This window comes from Ciconia boyciana, chromosome 1, assembly GCF_034638445.1.
Source record: "Ciconia boyciana chromosome 1, ASM3463844v1, whole genome shotgun sequence".
In the NCBI taxonomy this organism is placed as follows: domain Eukaryota; kingdom Metazoa; phylum Chordata; class Aves; order Ciconiiformes; family Ciconiidae; genus Ciconia; species Ciconia boyciana.
The window spans coordinates 48,839,776-48,864,504 of NC_132934.1; the positions used below are offsets into that span (position 1 = coordinate 48,839,776).

Consider the following 24,729-nt stretch of genomic DNA (forward strand, 5'->3'; position numbering starts at 1 on the left):
CCAGAGCCGGCGAGGTGCCCACACCCCGGGGACAGGGCACCCATGCCCCAGGCCCGGGCGTGCGGCCCCCTGGCAAGCAGAAGAGACAGCCCGAGGAAAGGCTGCCCGCCCAGGGGAACGGCACCGCCAACGGCTACCGGCCGCGCGACCGGGCCCCCCCGCGGCCGCCTCAGCGCGGCGCCGAGCACGGCTGGGGCGGGGCGGCCCTGCCACGGCGGGAGCCGCCGCTGTGGACAGCGGAGCTGCCCCAGGCCCGCGGCCGGGCTGGGCGGCGGAGAGCGGCGGAGCCCCCGCCTCGCTGAGGGCCGCTGGAGAGAGGCGGCCGCGCCCCGCCCCGCCGTCCCCGGCGCACGGGTCCGTCGCGGGGCTCCTGGCGGGCGGGCGCGCGCGGGGCGGCGCAGGCGCAGTTGCGCCTGCGCCCTCGGCTGGCGGCGGGAGCGGACAGCCGGAGCCATGAGGCGGCGGGGCGCGGTGCAGCGGAAGGTGCCGTGTCTGTTCGTGACCGAGGTGAAGGAGGAGCCGTCGGCCAAGCGGGAGCGCCAGGTGGCCGGGGCGGCCCGGGGCCGGGCGGGAGGCGGCGGGGTCGCAGTCCCCGCGGCGGGGCCGGGCCCAGGCCCGGGCCTGGGCACAGGCCCAGGCCCAGGTGGAGTCGCTGGGCCGCGGGTAGCGGCGCCGCACGGCGGGGCGGAGCGGAACAGAGCCGGGGGAGAGGCAGCAGCAGCGCCCGTGTCAGACCCGGCCGGCGCGGCCCGGCGGCGGGGAGGGGGACAGCCGAGTGGCGAGAGGTTTGGCTGGAGATGTTGGGCGAAATGCAGGGCAGAGGTTTGCCTGGGGCTCCCCCCTTAAATGCGGGCAAGAAAGGTGGTTTGGGAGCCGTTTGAGCTCTGTGCCGCTCTTGTCCTGCCCAGTGCACGCGGGTGTTCACCCTGATGTCGTGTTGGCTTTTTCTGAGTGTAGGGAACAGTCCTGGCGAGGAATGAGGCCACTCCAAGATGACCGCACGGGGAGCTTGTGTAAAACCATGCTGCCGCCCCCTCCTGTGAGCCTTGTGGGGAAGAAATGAGCTTGTGTCTCTGTTGTCTTCCCCCCGCCCCCCCCTCTTCAAAGGAATATCAGGCTGACAGAAGAATTGATTGGAGGCTGTGAGACGTGGCATACTTACCAAGGTGAAAGTAATGGAGCCCAATCAAAGTTATTTCTTCCCGAGATGGAAGAGGCAGTGTCAGGACAGCTTGAGGTGGCACTCACCTGTCTAGCTCTAGACCTCCAACTTGTGTTTCCCGATTGTAGCGGCAGCACCTACTGCTGCCTGTGGGCTGCATAGTGAACTGGAATCCATCTGGGTGAGTTTCTCCCGTTGGTGTTTGACTTCTGGATGGAAGAGCTGAAACGACTGCCGAAATGTCAGTAACTTAATTGTTCAACTCTCAGTACCAACACCATCTTGATAATGGTCATGTAGGGGTATCTCACTGCATCGTTGTTCCTTCATACGGAAAAAGGCGACAGGGGATTAGATCTGGAATTGATGTGCGCTATTTTTTTTTGTTTTTCAGAGCGCAGGCCAGGATAATACAAGGGGTTATGAGTGCTAGGGAAGAAGGGAGGTGGTGGTGGGAAGGCCCACGGATATGTTTTTCCACTACCCTGAAAATTTTCTTTTTCATGTAGTCTTCATAAAATCTTCATATCTGCTGTATATTATGGTTACAGATATGATTACAAAAATAGAAAACAGCCGTGTAATGTAACAAAAGCATGTAGAAGGTTCTCATTTTATGAATTCCAAGTTCTATTTTGAGATTGTTGCAAGACAAGGACTTGCCTTGTGTTTTGGTAGCAGAAAGAGCCAGTGACCAGCTTACAAGTCACAACTGGCTATAGGGGGAGAGGAGGGAGGGTGATGACTCTAGAGAAAAATAGTTGAATCCAAACAGAACTGATGACATGTTTGCAGTGAAACTGTTCCAGAAGTCCTAGCTATAGAAGTCCTCCTAGAAACGTGGACTAGTTGTGGCTGGATATTTGTTTCAGACTGCCGGACCACTTCTTTCTTTGCCCTTTGTAAGCGGAAGAGTGTTTAGTTGACAGCACTGGTCCTAAGTATTGAACAGCAGGCTGCTCTTGCCGCCTTGCCTTCCGCTGGTCTGTGTGTTGCACTACCACGGTGCTATTGACTTTCAGCTCCACGCGGCAAGCTCGGAGCAGCTAGTCCTGATGGAATTTTATTGGCTTCGTAAGAGGGGAAGGCACGTCTTGACATTGTGCAGCGTTGGACTGGAACCCTTCTAGTTTATCTGCAGTATGTAAAGTGGAAGGCAAAGTCATCTCTAAATACTACTCAAGAATGGAAAAGAGGGAGAGAGTTTGCAACTAGATTGCCTTTGTTCTTTTGTCTTGGAGCATTTTGCAAACTGTTGTGTCTTGAAGAAACAAGGGTGTATTTCAATAGTATTAGAAATCGGCAATACAATGTGTAATAGTGGCCTTAGAGAGGCCAGCTGCAAGGAGCAAGAATCCGCATGAGAGGGCAGTACCATAGCCATGATGAGGGTTTAAAATGCCTGTCTTCTTTTCAGCCATTTAAAGTTTTGGCAACTGAAACTATAACTGGAAAGGCGTTAGAGGCAGATATATACAATGCAATTCCTACTGAAAAGGTGGACGGAACCTGCTGTTATGTAACTACCTATAAAGGTAATAAGGAGGATCCCTATACAGATTTCTCATGCAGACTAGAAGCCTTGTTTTACTTAGTTTTCACTTTTGTTGTGTGATTTATTGGATTACAGCTGCTGTGAATTCAACTCGTATTATATATCTTGACCACAAAGTAATAGTTACCATAAACATAGTAGGTGTTTATAAAGTTTTTATAGATTTTACTCTTTAAAATTCATGAAGTATGGTTTAGTTAAATATGCCAAGCAATTAAGTATTCCAGTTTTAAAATTTCTTGTGAGTAAGTCTTCCTTGCACACTAGAATTTATATAATGAAGACTGTTTCATTTCCTTGGCAAGGATTAAAAGAAGTATGGAGGTTGGGAGGAAATGAGAAGGCTGTGGTTCATGGCATCAGTGGGGTTCTTGCCTTTACCTGAAATTGTAAGGCAACTTTGTATTAAACAAGGCAAGATTTTACAAATAGATTTTTCGATTCATATACAGCAGTTCATTTCTGAATTTAAATAGTGTCTTTGGATATAAAATGTCTGTAGTGGCAAATGAGAATTCGTATCTTGCCTTTTATGTAGTTGATTTCAGTACTCTGCATGGTGTGGTTACGTCAGTAACTGCTGGTTTTATTCCTCTGGAAACTCTAGGGCAACCCTATCTATGGGCCAGGCTGGATCGAAAACCCAACAAACAAGCTGAAAAAAGGTTTAGACGATTCTTGTATTCATTGGAGGATTGCAAAGGTTAGTGAAGATTCTTTCCTTCTTTTTGGCAATCCAAGCTGTTATCCAGTTGGAAAAACATGTCTAGTCTAACACAGGAAACGTCACTGATCCTGCTCAAATTTTTTTCATGTCACCCTTAACTTTACTTCGAGAGACCTTAAACTAGAATTGATGGGGGAAGGGGATACCAAGAAGATTGTGGTAGGTAAGCCAAGGGTTGGCATGGCATTGCCTGAGGGTGGCAAAGCTAGTGGAACATTTACACTGCTCCTGGGCGCACCGAGGGCTCAGGAGCGTATCTGAAATGCATGTACACCAGTGTATGCAGTATGAGAAACAGACAGGATGAACTGGAACTGTTGGTCAGCTCCCAGAGCTATGATACCATTGGTACGAGTGAGACTTGGTGGAATGAGTCCCACGATTGGAGTGGTGGGATGGAGGGCTACAGGCTGTTCAGGAGGGATAGGCAGGGCGTGTGAGGTGGAGGTGTTGCACTATATGTTAGGGAGAGCTTTGATTGTACAGCCTTACAGTTTTATTGATTGTACAGCTTTACAGTTAGTGATGATGTGGTTGAGGATTAGGGGAATGGAAAACAAAGGAGATGTTGTAGTGGGTGTGTACTACAGATTGCCCAGCCAGGATGTAAGGACTGATGAGTTTTTCTATAGGCAATTAGGAGAAATTTCTGGATGGGTAGCCCTTGTCCTTATGGGAGATTTCAACTTCCCAGACATTGACTGGGAATATCATACTGCTGTGATGAGCAGGTCTTGGAAATTCTTGGAAGTTTGTAGGAGATAACTTCTTGTCACAGGTACTCAGTGAGCCAACTAGGAAGAATGCCCTCCTAGACTTGCTGTTCTAGGAGGAACTCGGGGGGGATGTGATGGTAGGTGGTTGTCTTGGCCACAGTCATCATGAAATGCTTGAGTTTAAGATTTTCAGTGTAATGAGAGAAAAAAGGGCAGCAGACTTGCTACCCTGGACTTCAGGAAAGCAAACTTCAAGCTATTCAGGGAGCTATTTAGCAGAGTACCCTGTCTGGTTTTGAGGGCTTTGGAGCCTACGAGTGCTGGCCAGTCTATAAGAACCACTCTTTAGAAGCACAGGAGCAGGCAATTCCACTGTGTTGTAAGTCAAGCAAGCAGGGCAGAAGACCAGCTTTGCTGAACAGGGAACTCCTCGTAGAGCTCAAGAAGAAAAACAAATTGCATGATCTCTGGAAGTGAGGTCAGGCTTTGCAGGAAGATTACAGAGCTGTGGTTTGTATATGCATGGAGAAGACACAAAAGGCCAAAGCTCAATGAGAGCTGAAACTGGCCAGTGTTGTTTCAGATAACAAGAAGGGCTTTTTTAAGTACATTAATAGCAAGAGGAGCTCTAAAGGAAACATTGGACCAGTACTTGTTGAAGATGGTGATCTTACTAATAGGGATGAAGAAAAAGCAGAGGCATTTGATGTATTTTTTGCCTCAGTCTTCAGTAATACTGACAGACCTTGGTCTGCCTAGTCCCCTGAGTTGGAGGACCACGAGCGTGGGAACAGTGACTTCCCATTTGTGGACAGTAAAATTGTAAGGGACCAGCTGTATTAGCTGAATGTTCACAAGTCCACGGGGCCTGATGGGATTCATCCCGGGGTACTGAAGGAGCTAGCGGATATTATGGCAGGACCCCTGTCGATCACCTACCAAAGGTCTTGGGAGTCGGGAGAGGTCCCCGCTGACTGGAAGCTAGCCAGTGTTATTCCAATCTACAAAAAGGGCATGAGGGAAGACCCAGGGAACTGCAGACCTGTTAGTCTAACCTCAGTTCCTGGAAAAATTATGGAGAAGATTATACGGGGTACTACTGAAAGGCATTTCAAGAATAATGCAGTAATCCGGCACAGTCAACATGGGTTCACAAAGGGAAAGTCCTGTTTAACTAATTTGATATCCTTCTACGACAAGGTCACCTGCCTAGTGGATGAAGGGAAGGCAGTGGATGTAGGTTTTCTAGATTTTAGTAAGGCTTTTGATACTGTGCCTCACAGCATCCTTCTGGACAAGTTGTCCAGCTGTGGGATGAGCGGGTTTACGGTGTGCTGTGTGAAGATCGGGCTGAACGGCAGAGCCCAAAGGGTTGTAGTGTATTGGGCTACATCTGGCTGGCAACCGGTCACCAGCAGTGTTCCTCAGGGTTCAATTCTTGGGCTAGTCCTGTTCAGTATATTTATCAATGATCTGGATGCAGGAGTTGAATGCACCATTAGTAAGTTTGCTGATGATACTGAACTGGGAGGTGCTGTTGAGTCTCTTGAGGAACAATAGGCTTTGCAGAGGGATCTAGATAGACTGGGCATTGGGCTATGATTAATGGGATGAAATTTAACAAGTCCGAATGGTGGATTCTGTACTTAGGATGACGTAATGCCAGGCACGAGTAGAAATTGGGAGAGGAGTGGCTGGAGAGCAGCCCTGCAGAAAGGGATCTGGGGGTGGTGGTTGACAGCAGGCTCTATATGAGTCAGCAGTGTGCCCTGGCAGCCAGGAGGGCAAACCACATCCTGGGGTACATCACACACAGCATAACCAGCCGCTCAAAAGAGGTGATTATCCCGCTGTACTCAGCGTTGGTGCGGCCTTACCTTGAGTGCTGCGTGCAGTTCTGGGCCTCACAATTTAAGAAGGGTGTGAAGGTCCTTGAATGCGTCCAGACGAGGGCAACAAAGCTGGTGAAAGGGCTGGAAGGAATGTCCTCTGAGGAGCGGCTAAGGACTTTGGACATGTCTAGTTTGGAGAGAAGGAAGCCAAGAGGTGACCTCATTGCTCTCTACAGCTTCCTGAGGAGGGGAAGTGGAGAGGGAGGTGCTGATCTCTTCTCCCTGGTATCCAGTGACGGGACGTGTGGGAACGGTTTAAAGCTGCACCAGGGGAGGTTCAGACTTGACATTAGGAAGCATTTCTTTACCGACAGGGTGGTGAAACACTGGAACAGGCTTCCTGGAGAGGTTGTCGATGCCCCAAGCCTGTCAGTGTTTAAGAGGCATTTGGACAATGCCCTTAATAACACGCTTTAACTTTTGGTCAGCCCTGAAGTGATCAGACAGTTGAACTAGATGATCACTGTAGGTCCCTTCCAACTGAAATCATCTATTCTATTCTACTTCTCTTGCTCTAGTTTAAATATAATGTTGGCTATTTGGGTGGCTATTTTTTAATCTTAGTTTTGAACTTTTAAACTACTTAAAGGCTACTATGTTTCTTTAAACCCTCCTAATTATGGAATGCTTGAGTGTGCCAGATGTTGGTGCTTGTACAAAGTAACCGGGACTACTGTCTGTAAAACGTTTAGCTCAATGGTATTTTAATACTTGCATTGAAAGACGATCAAAACATAAAATTGGCTAACCGTTTGCCAAAATCTCACATTTGTATGTCTAGAATTTGTTTGGAATGTTGAAGAGGATTTCAAGCCTGTTCCAGATACCTGGATTCCAGCAAAGGACATAGAGTTCTCTAATGGCAATCCTTTGCCCGATGAAAACGGACATATGCCAGGTACCTATGATGCAGCACAGGTAAAATGGTGGTGGTGGTGAGATCCATTTCTGAAGTGAATTAGAATTAATTCCAGAGTTGAAAGTAGTAGTTAACATATTCAGAAAACAATTGGAATGGCATTCATTCACTATCCAGAAAGGCTTTGTTCTTCTGACACATTGGAAATAATTGCAGTTTGCTGTACAGACTTCGAGGGCTTCAGCTAAAGGCATAGTTGTCATGTTTGCATTCCTCTGACATTTCTCTGTGATATGACGTAGTTTTTCTTGTTACTCTTTCTGTTTGTCGTTAACCGTGTTTTTTTAATGCATGTACAGTTCTAGAACGCATATGATAACTTCAGATATTTACTTTGATAAAATGCAATGCTTTCTCATAGGTTGGGTGCCTGTGGAGAAAAATAGTAAGCAGTATTGCTGGCACTCATCTGTTGTAAATTATGAGGCTGAAATAGCGCTGGTATTGAAACACCATGCTGACCCAGGGCTTCTGGAAATCAGTCCGGTGCCATTATCAGAAATTTTAGAACAAACATTGGAGCTTATTGGGACTAATATTAATGCAAATCCATATGGTAAGTCTGTGTGGTCTGCTCTTAAATACATAGTTTTAACTCAAAAATATCACTAAATAAAAAAGTATTTTCTTTGTGTAAGTTTTAAAAAAAGTTCTAAGGTAGCACTGTAACCTTTTTAGAAAGGAGAGAAAGGGCTAGCTCAAAGAATACTCATCTCAGAAAGCTGAGTTGTCATGAGACTATTTATGTCTATTAAACCTCTTTCCACCTGCATGTTTTTTAGGAGTTACTATAAAAATGCTTTGCTTTAGTCTTTCAAAAAATAATCTGACTGGAAAAGTTTTTTAAAATATTAGTATTAAAATATTTTTAAAAGATTTATTGGTGCCTTTTCTTGACTTTTTTTTACTTGCTCTTCTGATGCTGTTTGGCCCATTAAAGCAGAAAATTTTATTCAGCTACTTTTTTTTTTTTTTTTTTTTTTGAGTCCCTAGAGTTAGTCATAAGCTGCAATTTTTAAATTACAAAATATTATGAATATTTTTTTAAGGAAATTTAATTTAAGCTACATTTTGATTGTGGCTTCTCCCTTTAAAAGCCTTTTAACAAAAAACCAATTAGGTATGAGCACAAGTGAGTTCTAACTTCTGAGCTTTGCTGTTAGGATAACTTGCAAGGATGGACAGGAAAAATAGTAGTACCTGGTCTGAGAATGTAAAGGAACAAAAAATTCTAAATCTGTAGTCTTAGATGAAGATTTATGTTGAACAGTCAGTGAAGAGGCAATGCATTTTTTAACAGCCTGGCTTAAGTATTAATGCATATTCATAAGAAAATATGCCAGATTTTCAGGAACAAAGATATTTGTGCTATTGATCATGATCTGAAGCATGAAGAATTTAGCTAGTAGCTTTGTGGTTACTGAGGAGGTGACCACAAGGGCAAAGCAGATAACTGTATAAATCTCTGTGTCATGTTTATTTTATTTATATAAAAAGTTACATGAGGAAGAGACAGCTAGATTTGATACTTAAAAGTATATTTAACTGTTCTCTTAAAGGCAGGACAATGTTGTACTATCTAATAGAAATCTACCTTTATAGAATGCTTTTAAGATAGCCATAATAACAAAAGTGAGGAAAATCTTAAGTAACATGTAACTAGCAGGAAGATTTTTGTTTCTTTTAACATAGGATTAGGAAGCAAGAAGCAGCCTTTACATCTTCTTGTACCACACGGAGCATTTGAAATAAAGAATCCACCTAGTTTGAAACAAAATGACATACTGTCTTGGTTTGAAGGCTGCAGTGAGGGTAAAGTTGAAGGAATTGTGTGGCACTGCCATGATGGGTGTTTAATCAAGGTAAATATATAGATGGACATGTGGAAAGCACTATGATAATTCATAATATGTGAAGTATTGTGAGGTATTAACTTTTTGTCTTGTTTTCCAAATTCTTTAGTAGTAAATGTTCTCCTAGCAAATCAGGTGACAGTAGAATTAGTCAAGCCAGTGAATCAGGACAATTACAACTTACTAAACTTTTTCATTATCTACATTATGCTAATAACTTAAAGTAATTGAGAACATAATATTTTCTTGCCTCTCTGAATAGGAATCACTCAACATTTTAAAGCTTAATTCTTTTATTTAAAAAAATATTTTCTTGTAATGTTGACATAGAACAAGTATTGTTAATAAGAACGTGATTTTTTTTTTAATTAGCAAGTTTATATTATTTCTGAAGCTGTGGAGGACACTTTAGTTCTGGTTTGCCTTTTGTGCTTCATTGTTACTCATGTTATACAGATAACTGATTACTGGTTATAAGTGCCCTAATGCAGAGGATCCTAGAATTAAAGCACGCACACACACCTACACCCCCCAACTTGGGAACTTGGGCTAGTGTATCAAAATCTCTAAACTGATCTTATTTCTTTTTATTTTAGCTCCATCGCCATCATCTTGGTCTACGCTGGCCACTTGCAGAGACATATCTGAATTCTCAGCCTGTTGTAATTGCTTTTAATAGAACTAAATATGACTGTGACTTTGAACCAAAGAGTTTGTTTGACCAGTTTTCAAACTTGGATGGTCAAAGATTTGACAGACTCAAAGATATCAAGTTTGATGCTTGAAATGATTTTTCTCTTTGAAGTTAATTGTTGTATGTGCTGCATCCCTCTTGTGTCTACCACAACTCTTTACAAATAATCTTTTAGCTTAGGCAGCAGCCTAGGTACTGTACCATTTTAAGTTTTTCCTAAATGACTAATTTTATATAACGAGAGATCTGACATCCAGAGCAGAGATCTAGCTTTCAGCATGTTTATTTTCAGTTCTGAAAAATCCTTAACTTTTGAACCCATTTCTGGAACTGTTATAATTAAGTGTAAGTAGTATGTTGTCTAACACTGGCTGGTCCGAATAGCTTAGCTAATGAATGCAATCCACTGTAAAAGTTCCATAGGTTGCACTTCTATAAATACAATTATTATGACACTGTTATATGTAGGATTCAGATTTAGGATCTAGTTGTTTCTTAACAGTAAAGGACATATTTCAGGTGGGACCAGAATTAGTCCTGGAATTTGATAATTTTTTTTAGAGTTGTAACAATTTCTTTTTGGGGAAAACTTTTCACTGTATTATTTAACTGGTAAGCTGCAGCATTATGCTATTACTTGAAAACCTAATTAAACTGTATCCTGCAGGTACTTCCACTATTCTGGGACAAAAGGAGTAAATAATAGAAAGTATAATAGTTCTATTTTGGAGATCCTTGGTAATTAGACAGAGACATGACTTGGCTTAATAATACTCATTTTCAGACTGCATCTCAATTAGGAAACTTCATCAAGGGCATATTAAGTAAGATGGCATATAAATAATAAAGGTCAGACTGCATGATCGTTTGAGTTGGCTTTATTTTATCTGTGCTATAAAAGTATACATCCAGCTATCTAAAATATACAAAATGAAAAATCATTTATCTACAAAAATACCATTAGTTTGGCTGAAATACTGTAACTTTATTTTCAATTCTTTGTTCTTGGATTTTCTAAAGTTGAGGTAAAAATAACCAGGGATGTAAGAACAGACATCCTGCACACTGACCCTGAGTCCATAGTTAAGAAGTATGATAGCATGAGACAGCAAGAACAAATTGCATATTCTTATCGATCTGGAACTTAGCATACTTAGCGCATTTTAAGAGTTTCTCAACTTTTAGGATAAGTCCAAGGTTTCAGCTTCACCTGGCACCTGTGTATTACCCAAATTACTGTTCTGAATTAAAATATAATATTGCAAAGGAGTTGGGAGAGGTAAAACTCACTTTTATTGTGACTGGTGTATATAAATACTGACCATAATCTGTTGACTAATCCAATTCTGTACTCTTAGGTACGTGCCAGACTATTGTAACTTTAATAGACTTGTATGATTCCAAGACAAAAACAGACAAATAAATCAGTATTATGTAACTGCCCCGGAATTTATTTTCTCTATCAGTACTGCGGATACTAAACACTAGCCTAATCAGCAGAAACGTTGCCTGGACTATCCACTTGAATGCCAAACTCTTCAGAAAGCTGCTTTAATCTCTCTTCTAAGATAATATTTTTTTTTACTTCTTCATTGTAGTTATATTTCAGATCCTCAATTTCTTCAAAAAAGGAAGGGTCAAAGTTTTCTAGTTCTGTTCTCAGCTTTTTTGTTTCTTCCTATTAAAAAGAATGAAGGAGTACCATCTTTATCCAGAACTTAGGAAATACACATCAGCAACAGCTTTTTTTGCCTTTTTCTTAAGGGGCTAAATGATGAGAGAATAAGCATGTTCTCTAGAGACAAAAAAATCTACCCATGAACAGCACATTCACTAACAACAAAATAGGCTTCATAAACATAATGTTTAGAAACTGACTTTGTCATTAAATATTAGCTCAGATATTAAACAGCTCTTTCTAGCTAACCATAAGTTTGCTTATTATCTTGCCTAGGATTATCCTTGCAACTTACCTTTAATTGCTGTTTTTCCAGCTCTGAGGCTTTCAGCTGTGTCTGGAGGTCAGCTACTTCTGTCATTAACTTGTCATTTTTATCCTTCTCTATAATTTCATTATGTCCTGCAAAAATAATGATAATTTGTTATGAAATGTAAGGTAATGAAAATCAAGGACATGAATAATCTGACATGAAAAATGAGTGACATGAGTTACAGTAATTTTACACCTCCTGAAAGCAGAAACAGTTAAAGTGTGTAAACCCAACTGGGATCAACAACCACCAAAAATTCAAGTCATCTGGGCTTTCCTTTAGTTCTTGTACAAATTAGGTGGTGGAGTCTAGTTCCTGTGATTGAATGCAATACTCCAACAGCCAGTCTGTTAGCATACTTCTGAGAAATACGACATGTACAGTTTCTCTGAATTAAATGCAGGAAACTTGGAACTAATGTAGTATAAGGATCTTGTTAATTATATTAATAATGTCAAGCGAGTTAATTTTTCTTTTTTTCCCCAGTCATATGGCAATGTGCTGCTCTATAGTGCTCTGTTTTTCCCATGGGACTGATGTCTGCTAAGTCTTAAATCATTCACAGAGCTGGTATCTGGAAACAGATGTTCTCTGGCAGCTTGGAACCAAAGGCAAAAGTGGTAGGCAAGAGGGTTTCAATGAATGAGAGACATCTTACAAGCAGTCTTTTGAGGTTTATATAGCAGATGGTGGCATGAACTACACATCTTCTTGGAAAGGGAAGTCTTACAAAGGTTACAGCCTCTTGTTCAAGATAACTAATTATAGAGATTTTTACTAACACTTCTCTATAAAAAAACTTGTGTAAGTACTCAAAAATCCAAGACCTTAGTCTGCTCCGGTTTATGCTACTCTGCCATTAATATAATTCAAATAATTCTGTAGATTTATTATCTTTTTGCACACACATATTAAGTAAAAATATTTTTAGGCCCAAAATACAGGAAGATCTTTATTTTAGGTATTGAAAATGATTACCGGCTGCAGGACCTTCACTTGTATATGTGTGTATGTGCTTATAATCCTCCACGTGGCGAGCTAGTTCTGCTTTTTCTTTCTCTAATCGATTATTAGTTAATCTGGAATATAAAACAATTTTAGAATCATTTAAAAAAAAAAAAATTTTAGAATATAAAAGATGTAACTAAAAATCTCAATGGCCATTTCCTGATCATTCTTATTTCACGTATATTGGCTGAGTTATTTATTTAGTTACTTAAAAGTATGTTACCTTAAAAGCTGAAGCTCCTTGATGAGGCTTTGCTCTGTCCTTGCACCTTCAGGAAAGTGTTTGAGAAGCTCAATCTTGAAAGAAAAATTAAGAAAGTTTTACTCTTGAGAACAGTATCCAAGGATAATGCAGTTCAGATGGAGTTCTCTTTGATACAGGACTAAAAAATGAATGAAAATAATACTAAGGATGTAATCAAGTACTAGGTTATCAGAGAGAAAAAACCCCAAGCGTTCATCTACTGACAGCTTCCACAAAGCTAATTATCTACAGCCTTTTTGAAGTTAGTATAGATCATTGCTACATATTTCATGAAGGGTGAAGAAAAAAGTATTCAAAAGTTAGATTTACAAAGAAAGTTAGACACATAGCTACATTAGCATAATTTATACATATGCTTAAGGAAGTGATATGCCTAAATCATTTAAGTGCTTTAGAAATACTACTGATGTGCTTATTTATTTGCATACCTAGGTGTCCAAGTTCCTTTTTAAACATGATAGGAAAAGCCTGTGATTTTGCAATGAAAACTCAAATTAGTGTATATTGGCTAGAAATGAGCTGCAGTCCTATTAGAATAGGTCCCTGACAAGAGAGGGAGTTAGCCTCTAGAAGTGCCTTTCAGTAGAAGATGTGGGAGCAAAAAATTTGTGCTTTAGAAAGACTATATACAGTTTTTTAATGTAGTGACAATTTATGAACTCCTATAAGGCTACTGTTAGTGATAGGCTTTTCTTCTATTACTACCTAAAATGGAAAGGATTTGGTTTTTTTCAGAATCAATCTCTGTTTCTTTGAAATGTAGTTAACCTTGACCGCATCCCTTCATCAGTATTTGAGACACGAAAGAAACTGGACAGCGTGTTACTCCAGAGTAATATCACATAATGGAAGAATTTTATCTGTGTTAATTTTGGTGCTGGTATACGCTTCATGTTAATAATGCTGACTTTAGAAAAGGGAAAAGAAGCAAAAATTAACAAAATAATTGTTTTATAGGACTCGAGTCCAAGTTCTATTTATTGAACACACTTGCTTACATAATATATACGACTTCCTATATGAAAGTTGTGTATTCGATACCTTACTCTGAGAATGGCCAGTACAAGGTGTCTGGGGAAGAAAACCATGCACGTATTAATAAATAAGAAGATGGAAGCTAGTCTAAGTGGACAGTGCTAGGGCTACATCTCTGGAGTACTTGAAGGTCAAAATTTTATACATCTTTTCAAAGATACCCGAGTTTCAAATTCATCAACTCTTCCATGTGTGAAATAATATTTGTAAGACTTATTAGGTACTGCATGTAAGAGGCCATATTGGAAATAGGCATGAAGATCCCCTTTAGGATGGCAAAGTCAATCCCCCAAAAAAGACCTGGAAGGAAGAGGGAATTCCCTGCAGCAAACTCACTCTGCGGAACAAACTAGAAAGATTTTAACACCATTTGAAGCATGTGTACCTACAGGCTTTCATGTGATCAATGAAATGGTAACACAAAACCCTACAGAAGAACACAGTAGAAAAAAATTAATTTTCTCCTAAGGCTGCAAGTCAAGAGTATATATTGATAATATGTGGTAAACATAATTAATTAGCTAAAATATGTAGATGTACAATTACGGTAGCTAGGGCTGAAAAAACCTATAAAAGCATGGATTAGAGAAAAAACGTACTCTGCCAATATAGACATTAGACAGAAATTAATTAATATTAAGCAATCTAGTCTCATAGTAATCAGGCTAAATTTTACTCACTTGTTCTTTTAGATCTCGTAAGTTTTTATCAGCATTGTGTTCACGTTCTGTTGCTTCCTGAAGCAGCCGTTTAAGGTCAGTAATGCTTTGGGTTTTTTTAGCAATATCCATTTCCATTTCCTTCATCTTAGTTTCGTGCATCCTGGTAGTATTTTTATTTAGAAAAACATAAGAGCAAAAGCCAATACTTTTGCAGAAATAGAGATTAAAATATCTTTAGGAGATTAAATGCCATAAAAATACACCCTAAAATATGTTTGGTCTTGAAATAATCACTGGTCTTATAAATAAGTGAGCTGAAAGAAGCATAATGAAACATCCATTTTTAATCTTAGAATAAAGGCTTTTCCAAATGTTACACCTTTGTGGATCTTACTTTGTGTCTAGACTTTATTAAAGAGGGACTGGAATCTTTTTATGGTATTGCACATAAACCCCAAACTACCTCCTGCTAAAAACATGCACATCTGTTACTGATGCAGCATACACATTGGTCAGGTCTTACTTAAGTGTCATACCTTTGACAGTATTTTTCTTATGATTTAATAATTTATGGAAAATAATTTAACGTACTGAGAAAAAGTGCTAATACAGATACAGAAGATGAAGACTCCACAGGCAAAAATATTCTGCAAGAAATTATGTTTACCCTGGAGTAACAGCAGTCTGAGGATTCCATTTTGCTTTGAGCCATACGAGGCTACAAAAAGGTTTTTGTAGAATCATTGAAATGCTGGTTGGTTGGTAGGTATCCCTCGAGGTCATGTAGTCCAATCTCCCATCTGAAGTGGGTTTTCAGATAGCAATACAACCTCCAACATCTTGCTACCTGCTGAAGAGCCTTCCGAAGGATCATTTGGATGACACCTTTGTCTGCCCTATCGAATACTTTCTATTACCACATACATGCTTTGGAAGACGTGCTGGTGAGGTGGACTGCATGTTAAAGTGCCCCAGTGAGCTCCTCTAGGTTAGTAATATCTTATTGTTGTTTGCTTACTTTAAAATCATGTTAAATGCAAATAGAAGGTTTTATTCACACCAGCTGAAATAGGCAAGTACAATATAAGCACAACCATATATTTCATATCTATCCATCTATACACAACTACCTATCTATATCAACTAAATAGAACTAAGTAGAAATGTTTTTCAAAGAAGTGAAGAGCTAAAAGAAAAACTATATTGGAACTACTGAGCTGATATGCTAGCTGTTAAGGGCCTACTATCTTCCCTGCATGTTCCTGTCCTCCTCTTGTGGCTGGCAGCCAGTTTTGCCCTCCTTCCTTCCGCTAAATATGGCTGTCATCTGACCTTGCATAAAGACATTTTACCTCACTACGTAGTTAGGGGGAAGGTTAAAAAAAAGGAACGGCTTTCTGAAGTCTCAGTGAAGTGAAATGGCTCAGCAATACGTCAGAGAAGCACCAGAACTCCCTCAAGGGATCCTGTGGGAGTGCAAGACTGGGAAGTGAGTAAAATCTTGGACATCAGCAGATAGACTGTTCAACAGTGATCTGACCTAAGATGGAATCAGACAAGTCTCTCTCCTGTCCAGCTGATTTTCTGCCCTAATAAGGTTGCTGTCAGAGGTTGTTTTTGTAGATACCTTCCACCGCTGTTTACAACTATTAAAGTGTACTTTTGCAACACATCATCTTATTTCATCCTGTGGTCATCCAGGAGTCCAGGACTAAGTACTTCTTCCCAAAAATTTGCTCTCTTCCATCCTTATGCAGGACACAGGCTGTTTATTTCTCTTAATAGCATAAGCATTGTTTCATTTTCTTGTCCTTTTCTGAGATATGACAGTACAAGAGATGACACCCAATTAAAAACTCTTGCCTCAAGAGGGGTAAAAGTCTCCTTCCACGTCCATTTTGATGAATCACAGGCATGTTTCATGTGAATGTATCTTATATCAAACTTCATATTCTATATCAATCTGTTCATTATTAAACATGCTAATGTGACATGTAACTAGCATCTTGGTGCGTAGCTCATTATTGGAAATGGGTGTAATAGTAATGCTTTTTGGACTGGCAATGGTTTTGGAGTGACTGTTTGCCAAAATCCTTTCTGTAAGCAAACCACAAACTACAGAACTAAACAGCTTGCTTCTAGCAAAGAAATGAATGCAATTAAAGTTGTTCAGACTGTAGAGTTAAGATCTCCAGCCTGTATAAGTAGGTTGTCATAGAAAAAGCATCTGAACTAATTGTGGGAGTAGAGATAAATTAAAAATGTATGCCTAAGTTGCAAAGCAGAAATTGGTGTAAAACTGTTTTCTTCAGTCTGTTTCACATTGAGTGATGCAAGTGATACCTGAATTTTAAAACAACTGATAGGTAACTTTCAGATAACTTACTGGTAAACAGTTGTAGACATTTACTATTATTACCAAACCAAAAATCATTTTTGATGCTGATTTCAAAGTCTGAGTTTTATCTAAAAATCTAGGAAATGGAGATTCCCACACTTCATTTTACATATTGGAAAAGATAATCCAGTGCTAGTCTCTGAGTTTCTCTCCCTTCTTCTACAGATAACAGAATCAACTGGCCGACTGCAGATAGCTTTCAGGGCCTTCAGAACACACATGAAGGATCTTTAGCTATGCCTACATGTCCCAAGGAGTATAGAAATCCCAGTGGGCTTTCTAACACAACCTCTGCACATTCACATGGTTAAATGTAGATTCAAATGCAGCCAAGCTGGAAAACGCAGGTTGCTGGCTTCCAGTTTTTGTTTCAGATTGTCATCCATGTGGTAAGGTACTGAAATACTTTCTATGTTCACCAAAATGCTGACATTATTCCACAAAGCACAAATACAAAACATTTAAGCAGCAAGGAACGCTTCCTTTACCAGAACTATCCAGAAGTCTACTGCTGATCTGAAGAAGGGAAATAAGTGACTGGCGTCCGTATAGAAGCAGCTAACAAGGCCAGTACTTAAAGACACTAGATCTCTTCTGGATTTGTATCAGACACTTGTATACTGATTCTACATACTAATATAGAATGAGAAAATAAAATACGGATAATATAAAACTATCTTCAAAGGAGGAAAGAAAAATCATGAAAATGAAAGTCTAATTTGTTTGCTAATATTTGAAGAGGAATTAAACACTTGTGTTTATCTTCCTTACTTCATTCTCAATTCCTACCTTGTTACAACAACGGACTTCCAGCTTTTGCTGTCAGCTCTGTCAAACTGGCTCTCAGCCAAATTTAGCCTTTTAACGGTTTCCTCCAGCTGCACAGTTAACTTCTCATTTAGTATCTCCAAGTTATTCTTTGCGATTCGTAGCTTCTCTCCACTGTCAGCTTCCTATTGCTCAATAAAAACAAAGGTTTATGGAATACTTAACCTCACATGAAGCACAGGATTATCTAAAATGATGGTGAGATAGGGTCAGTGCTGATTTAGAGGAAAACAGTACATCCAAGATCACTAGCACTACAACTTCCAAATTCTGTCTTGGGCTGCTCCTTGGATGTCTCCTCTCCACATACAATTAAAAATTCTGTCATAGTAATATCAGTGCTTAGAAAAGTGTCCATTCCGTATCAACCATTTAACAACAACAACAAAAAGATACTTGCCACAACCAGCAACTAATAGAAATAAAGGGATGCATTACAATGATCATACCTTTTTCAGTTCTTTACGCAGCCTCTCGTTTTCAGTAATGACTTTTTCCATTCCTTTGGTTTTAGATTCATAACGCACACTCAGCTGGCCCCCCAGATGAAGCTTCATTTTTTCCATTTCAGACTAAATATCAAACAGTTTGTTAAAACACATATACATTGCTTAGTAGAAAATTTCAGATTTCCATTTTTAAAGCACAGCATAGTTACAGCTACCTAGCAGAGTGAACATAATATTTCATCACATATTTAAATATATCCTTAAGGTACAGAGTACCTTTACACAAATCATGCAGTATGTTATGCTAAAATGAAGTTTTGCTTTTGTTTTCTACACATTTCATATTTGGTATTTTTAAAACACTTTTGTGCCAATCAATGTCAACAACAGGCTTGCTGCTCCATTTTCCTACTAACTTGCATATAAACTGCTATCTAAATATAGTTATTGGAGATAAATCAGTACCTTAAGCCTCTCATTTTCCTGTTCAAGACTAAGTAATTTCTCATTAGAAACCACAGCTGGAGCTTTTTTCAGATCTTCATTTTCTCTTTGGACTCTCTCTACAACCTTTTTCATCAAACCAATTGTTTTTTCCAGTTCTGGGACTGTCTTTCCACTTCTACCAGCCTGTAGAGAGGGAAGAAAAAAAAAGTGAAAGGAAATAAACTGTTCATCTTAACATTCTGAGATACTCCAAATCTTACTTTATCGCTTATTTTCCCATTGCAATTTATATTTATAAAACAGATGTTATATTTTGGTGTGACTTGAACCCTAAAGTTTCTTGCACACTGAGCTCCCCAAAATGATATATTCAACCCCGAAGTCAACATATCAGCTCCTTAATTTTCTGTGTTACCCAAGAAAGCTGCAGTTAGTCTCAAAATCTGCTGTACTTTATGAACTAAACTGAAACATTAGGAAAATAAATCAAAGTACTACTATTTTTTTTTTTTTTTTTAGCTTTTCTTGTAGAGCAATTCCCTGATCCAACAGACCATGCAACTGCTTGAATGCTAATACTGTCGGGGGAAGCGGAGAAGGATGGCTGGGAGGCTTGAGGGAGGAAAAGAGGGCCCTTTTTTAGCAACCATACTTCTGCTGGATTAAAGTGACAGAAGAACTACATCTTAAAGCATGAGTAAATCTTCTCCCTTTCCCAAGGCATATATTCTCCTTGCAGAGTGATAAATAAATAAATAAATATGTGGAAAAAAGCTTGTAATTTTTCCATTTTTCTTCTTTCACTACATTCATTTATGAGGCAGAAAAGATGTTAAAGGGTGTTCAAATGCATTTATTTATTTTCTCATCATCTTTGTAGCGATTATTGCTGTTTTCCTCAGCAATAATAATTTAAAGATGCTGCTGTTTCTAGTTCTGGGCCCATGAAGTACCTCCTTTTCTTTCTACAGAGGTAAGGAGCATAGTACAGTGGAAAATGGGGAAGATTTTTCTCCCTGGAGCCCTACATAAACCTATATAGCAACCAAGTTTTGGAAGTAAAAACGACTTATTCTTTCTTCTTTAAAATAACTGGAGGGATTAGGAGGTTTGTGTTGGTACACAGCAGAGTTAAAGAAAAACCTCCGTCAGATCTTGGTGCCTGAAAAGTGAGAAAGATTCAGAATTTGCTGCCTCCTCAGAACCTTTGCATGAAACAGTTTTATAAACTGAATTTCCTTATCCAAAAACTACCACTGCATAAGAGAGAGGCAGATATATAAGCAGTCCGTGCAACGTACAAGTAAAAGAATCGGAAATATGCAATCTTTTCCAGGTACCCAGAAGCAGAACCCATTCTCCTTGTATACTGAAAGAGCTACGAAGGCACTTAAGAGCTTTATTAAATCAGCTTCCTTTATAAAAGGTCACACAAATAGTTTGACAAGTCAGTGGCAGGAGAGATACTGGGCACTGCTGAAGCCTTTTTTTCCTGTAACTTCTGAAATATTGCTCTATTATAGTATCTGACAGTAGCTAGGGTAAAATTGAACTGCGTCATGTTGCATAGTACAACAAACAAAAAACTTCACTAACAGTAACTTACACTTTCTAACATCTGCATCAAATCAAAATCCTATCTGTTAAATCATAAAACTGTAACTGTATTATGCATTTACAAAAATACATGAACGTAATTTTCATTTTTCATATAATTCATAATTTAGCTTTAATAAAATATTGCTTTTTTCATATTTTGGTTTCATTTAATTATGATGAAAAATGCTATTACAATACTCACCCCTCTAATGCTGCCCAGCTTTCGTTCAACATCTGCTTTCTCTTTTTTGAGAAGTTCACACATTTCTTTTAAGTCACCTACTTGGTCCTAAAAACCCAAAGTAATAAGCAACTTATTTAGATTTCAAATTGAGGTGAACAGTAACAACATTACAGATGGTTTACTTTGAAAAATGTAAAGAGAAAGCACCTTCCCATCACAAGGACATTTTTCATCATTTCTACCAGCCATTCAACCTTCTCATCTTCCATAAAAACATGAAAAAACTTACAGTATGTACAGAAAAGATATCCATTTATTTTTAAGCAATCCCCTAACCTGTGTCAGGGTAAAGGGGACTAAAGGTAAAAAGATGTTACCTTTAGTCTTGGCAAATCTTTATTGGCCTGCTCTAGCTGGAATCTTAGCTCAACGTTTTCAGATGACAATCTTAAATTTTCCTTTAAAACCTCTTGTTCTTTTCGATATTGATCATCTGATCCTATTCCTGATGTCTTGAGAAAACGGAGGGGAAAAAAGTCATTATTAAGTGGTAATGCACTATTCATTGTATCAGTTGTAGCTGATAAAGAGCAACAGAGAATTAGTATTTTTCACAGAAATAAAATGGATGACAATTGTATCACCAGTTTTGATCTAATCTGCTCTGACTTTAACTCCTTCTCTTACATTTTCTAAACTTGCTTAACCTTTAAGGGAAGTTTACAAATAACTATAAACCAGTAAAAATTTTGTCAAACAAAATTAGCTCTCAAACTATTGGGTAGAAATAAATCTCAAAGTCTAAAAGACAAAAAAGCTACTGAGTGTAGTAAGCTATGACAATGTACTCGGGAACAGCATCTAATTTTAAGGACATATTCTGATATATTTATTAAATAGTACATATGGTATAAGGAATTCCACTGAAGTCAGAGCAAGTCAGGAAGAGTAGTATATACCTTTAGTTCTTAGTCTGTTAGTTCCTACAATCTTAAGTCTTTATCCATGCAGGCTAGTAATTTCTATTACATAAAGAGTGCTTTGCATGCCTTATATTGCCAATTCCAATAATAAGTAAATGATAAATTATTATGCCTGATTAATAAAGAGTAAAACCTTTTGATGATACACTAATCAGCAGTTTTTACTTATGTAATTATGGAATTAACCATATGATCCATTAATTCATCACTAACAATGATAGGAATAAAGTATTTGCTTCAATAAAGCATATTTTTTCTTAGTGTAAGTAATAATACATCGTAAGTCTCTTAAAGAATGAAGGTCATCAACTAACTGCATGTACCATTGTGATTATTTGTAAACTTTCTGGATGAAAATTTTAGAATTGACAGTAGCTTACTTGTGAGCTGACATGCATGCCTATCATGAAAGTATAAGGTTTGCTTTATGGACCACTTCAATGACTACTATGGTGATTACTTCAATATCCCTGCAGACTATGCATAGGAAACCACTGCATTATCAAGGTCAAACTATTCTATTTCTACATCATTTATACAGAAGAAATGCTAGAGGACTGCTACAGTATCAAACCTCGGGCATTTCACAAAATTCTGGGGTTGTTTCAACCCCCTCTGTACCACTTCGGGAAGTTTCAGGTTTATCCTCTGCAGTGTGTTGATTCATTTCGTTATTGACATTTATTTTTTCTGCTTCATAGTCATTAGCTTGATTAGAAGGTTCCCCTGAATTAGACTGATTGCAGCTCATTCTGTCAGTATAAGGCTCTTCTACACTTTCTTCTTCATCAACATTTGATTGCTTGAGTATTTCTTGCCTCCTCTCCTCTTCTTCAAATTCCTCATTAAATTTTCCATTTTCAGTTTGGGTTATATTTTCTTTGTTTTCACTGCAGTTCTCTTCATCAGCTTCAGCTAGATTTTTGTTTTTCAATCCTTCCCTAGAAATATCTGTGTCCTTGCATTTCTCACTATCTTCAGGATGCTGTTCAGGAGACACTTCTGTGCTTGCATCCACAGTAGCCTCATGGCCTTCATTATGCATTATGCATGTTTGCATGTCTGCTTCCTCATCTATTTCATTGCCATCAGTAATGCTATGATTAGTCTGATGTTTGATTTCATCCCTATTTGAAATAGATTTCTTTTGAAGGGAATTCAAATACTTTTGTTTACTGATACTGATAGGAACAGACTTGGTCAGATCAGTTTGGTCACATGTACTCTGATTCAAGTTGAACATAGAATGAAGCATGAAAGAAAAGCAGAAGACAGTAAAACAAAACAGGAAATAAAGAAACCCAGAATGTACTGTTATATCAATTTCTTGAAAGAGAAGATAACCCAATAATGCAATATTTGCAATATAATTAACCTTGTAAAAATCAAAACACAACAAAACCACCTAATGTAACTGAAATGCAGCTCAGTATTTCCCCAAACTCTGTGTATCCCAAATTTTCAATCAATATGGAATAGAAAAGTAGTCTTCTAGTTGCAGACTCACATATTTAAAAATACATATCCCTTATTTCTCCACATATGCTAGGATGCTGAATATTTCAGCTTCTACCTGTAGAACACAGGAACTGTAAGTTTTGGGTTTTTGGGGTTTGTTTTGTTGTGTTTTTTAAAAACACTAAAAGCTGAGTATTTAATATGCTGTTCTAGAATACTATCATTTGAAATAAAACCAGCTAAATGACACAGAATACCAAATACATAACAAATATTTTTGTTCAGTAGGTGTGATTCCTCTAGGTAATATGGTTACATTATTAACTTACCGAGGGTCTAGAATATGTCTCTCTCGAACATTGCCTCTGCAATGCATGAAGCTTTTCCTGGAGATACTGATTTTTGAAATGTAATTCTTCTATAACAGAATCTCGTGGGATTGCTTGCTGTGTTCTACATCAAAAAATGAATCAAGCCAAAACAAAAAAATGGCTATTAATGCAGACAAACATCCCTTAAGGTAAAAAACCCCAGGAACTTCTGGATTAGTAGACTGGATTTTCTAGTATTACTGGGGTAGTTATTCTAAATCAATGTTAGCCATATACCATATACCATATACACTATTTCAACCAATCCCCGTGAATCGAAAGTACTTACTTTGGCAAAAGGAATCTGCTCTTTTGAGATGTGTACAGCTTCTATTACTCAGGTACACTATCCACTGTGATAGTGGATACACTGATTAAGAATACACTGCCTAACTGCAACTTAGCAGTTCCAGTCACTTTCACCAACTCTAAACTGTAATTATAATTTTACACAATAGAAGCCAGATGTTTTTCATATTATTTAGCTTTTTAGAATAATGAACCAATGCTGCATATTCTCTGCACATGCACAATTGCTCCCAAGTAGCTTTAAGTTTGCTCGTCACAGACTCAAAGAAGAATTTTTGAAATTCCCATCTGTTTTTTTCCTTATTGAATCAGTTGGTCTAACAGACACTACCTATCTCTTTCCACTGATTTTTTTTCTCATTTACGTTTTTTAGTTTTTATAGATTATTTTAAAATGCCTCTCACCTCATGTGAGCAACTTCATTTTCTAAATCTAGATTCCGTTTTCTTAGTTCTTCCAGTTCTTTTTCAGTCTCTGAGGCTCTTACTCCAACAACACGGTCAACAGTGACACCAGTAGTTTTCAGTTTCTTCTGTAGAGCAATTTTCTCTTTTTCAGTCCTGCAACATCCAGTAAATTTGCATTTAACATTTATTTGCTAACTTGCTTTCTTTAGGAGAAAATATTTTCTGTCTTAAAGAATCCACATTTGCAATTTATTTGCTCACTGAACCACACCCCCTTTTCTGTTTAATGAGGTTACTTTATAGACAATACAGCTTTACAAAAAAAAAAACAACCAACCAAAACCCAAAAACTAAACCTGGAAAAAACAATGAACATTAAGTCAGTATCAAGCATGTCATAAACCACTTGCTGGTCTTGCCTGTGTTTTATGTGAAACTCATGCATGACTTGCTAAGAATAAATGCCATTTTGAAGCAGTTTCAAACCACAATCTAACAACAGCTACAATTGCCATCACAGTTTCTTTTCTCTTCTGCATCTTTTATCAGTAAAACCCTGCCATTACTGTACTGAAGTAAACGTAGCATTTGCAGCGTGTTTGCGCATGTGGTTTTTTTTAAAGGCTTCCATGTCATAATCCTAGAACCATGAGTACTGTAGTAGCACTACATATAACAGTAGCAAAGTATTCAAGCCTAGCAATCTGACTAAATAACACAGCGGTGAGAAACAGCCTGTCTTCATAAAGCTGTTATTTGTTTCATGGGAATAACAGAATGCTGTATACAAGAAGCATAATAAAAGACTTAAATTAG

General features: G+C 38.7%; 3 protein-coding genes across 11 annotated transcripts in view; 1 reads left to right on the forward strand and 2 right to left on the reverse strand.

Annotated features, from left to right (window-relative positions):
• The first annotated feature begins 383 nt into the window (after nucleotides 1-383).
• Nucleotides 384-10,401, forward strand: RLIG1 (RNA 5'-phosphate and 3'-OH ligase 1). 2 transcript variants are annotated; one of them, XM_072864797.1, is made up of 7 exons: nucleotides 384-507; nucleotides 2,580-2,697; nucleotides 3,325-3,420; nucleotides 6,834-6,950; nucleotides 7,333-7,527; nucleotides 8,664-8,833; nucleotides 9,421-10,401. In XM_072864797.1, exons 1-7 carry the CDS (start codon nucleotides 454-456, stop codon nucleotides 9,607-9,609), a joined length of 939 nt encoding a protein of 312 aa, XP_072720898.1. In that variant the 5' UTR covers nucleotides 384-453; the 3' UTR covers nucleotides 9,610-10,401. The 2 variants fall into 2 exon arrangements, with proteins under 2 accessions (XP_072720898.1, XP_072720888.1); XM_072864787.1 differs by having other exon boundaries at nucleotides 387-543.
• Nucleotides 10,382-24,729, reverse strand: part of CEP290 (centrosomal protein 290) — a 57,305-nt gene continuing 42,957 nt past the window's right edge. For 5 of the 8 annotated variants that reach the window (XM_072864761.1, XM_072864733.1, XM_072864742.1 and 2 more), the window contains 12 exons: nucleotides 23,911-24,066; nucleotides 23,155-23,278; nucleotides 20,762-20,896; nucleotides 20,403-20,489; nucleotides 18,620-18,784; nucleotides 18,155-18,277; nucleotides 17,667-17,830; nucleotides 14,498-14,684; nucleotides 12,741-12,814; nucleotides 12,488-12,588; nucleotides 11,492-11,598; nucleotides 10,382-11,196 (listed from right to left, as the gene is read on the reverse strand). In XM_072864761.1, coding sequence (XP_072720862.1) covers nucleotides 11,008-11,196; nucleotides 11,492-11,598; nucleotides 12,488-12,588; nucleotides 12,741-12,814; nucleotides 14,498-14,684; nucleotides 17,667-17,830; nucleotides 18,155-18,277; nucleotides 18,620-18,784; nucleotides 20,403-20,489; nucleotides 20,762-20,896; nucleotides 23,155-23,278; nucleotides 23,911-24,066 — 1,612 coding nt within the window. In that variant the 3' untranslated portion in view covers nucleotides 10,382-11,007. Of the gene's footprint in view, nucleotides 11,197-11,491; nucleotides 11,599-12,487; nucleotides 12,589-12,740; nucleotides 12,815-14,497; nucleotides 14,685-17,666; nucleotides 17,837-18,154; nucleotides 18,278-18,619; nucleotides 18,785-20,402; nucleotides 20,490-20,761; nucleotides 20,897-23,154; nucleotides 23,279-23,910; nucleotides 24,067-24,729 lie in introns of those variants that run through there. The other 3 variants (XM_072864723.1, XR_012043016.1, XM_072864774.1) reach the window with 3 other exon arrangements.
• Nucleotides 21,485-22,610, reverse strand: LOC140649053 (uncharacterized). Its single transcript, XM_072855715.1, has one exon. The coding sequence runs from the start codon at nucleotides 22,608-22,610 to the stop codon at nucleotides 21,936-21,938; it is 675 nt and encodes a 224-aa protein (XP_072711816.1). The 3' UTR covers nucleotides 21,485-21,935.

Bases quoted from the DNA above. Each gene is read 5' to 3' on its own strand.
- LOC140649053 (XM_072855715.1), bottom strand. From the start codon at position 22,610: ATGTTCAACTTGAATCAGAGTACATGTGACCAAACTGATCTGACCAAG.
- RLIG1 (XM_072864787.1), top strand. From the start codon at position 454: ATGAGGCGGCGGGGCGCGGTGCAGCGGAAGGTGCCGTGTCTGTTCGTG. The intron at 544-2,579 runs GTGGCCGGGGCG...TCTTCTTTTCAG, and splicing joins CGGCCAAGCGGGAGCGCCAG to CCATTTAAAGTTTTGGCAAC. The intron at 8,834-9,420 runs GTAAATATATAG...TTTTTATTTTAG, and splicing joins ATGATGGGTGTTTAATCAAG to CTCCATCGCCATCATCTTGG.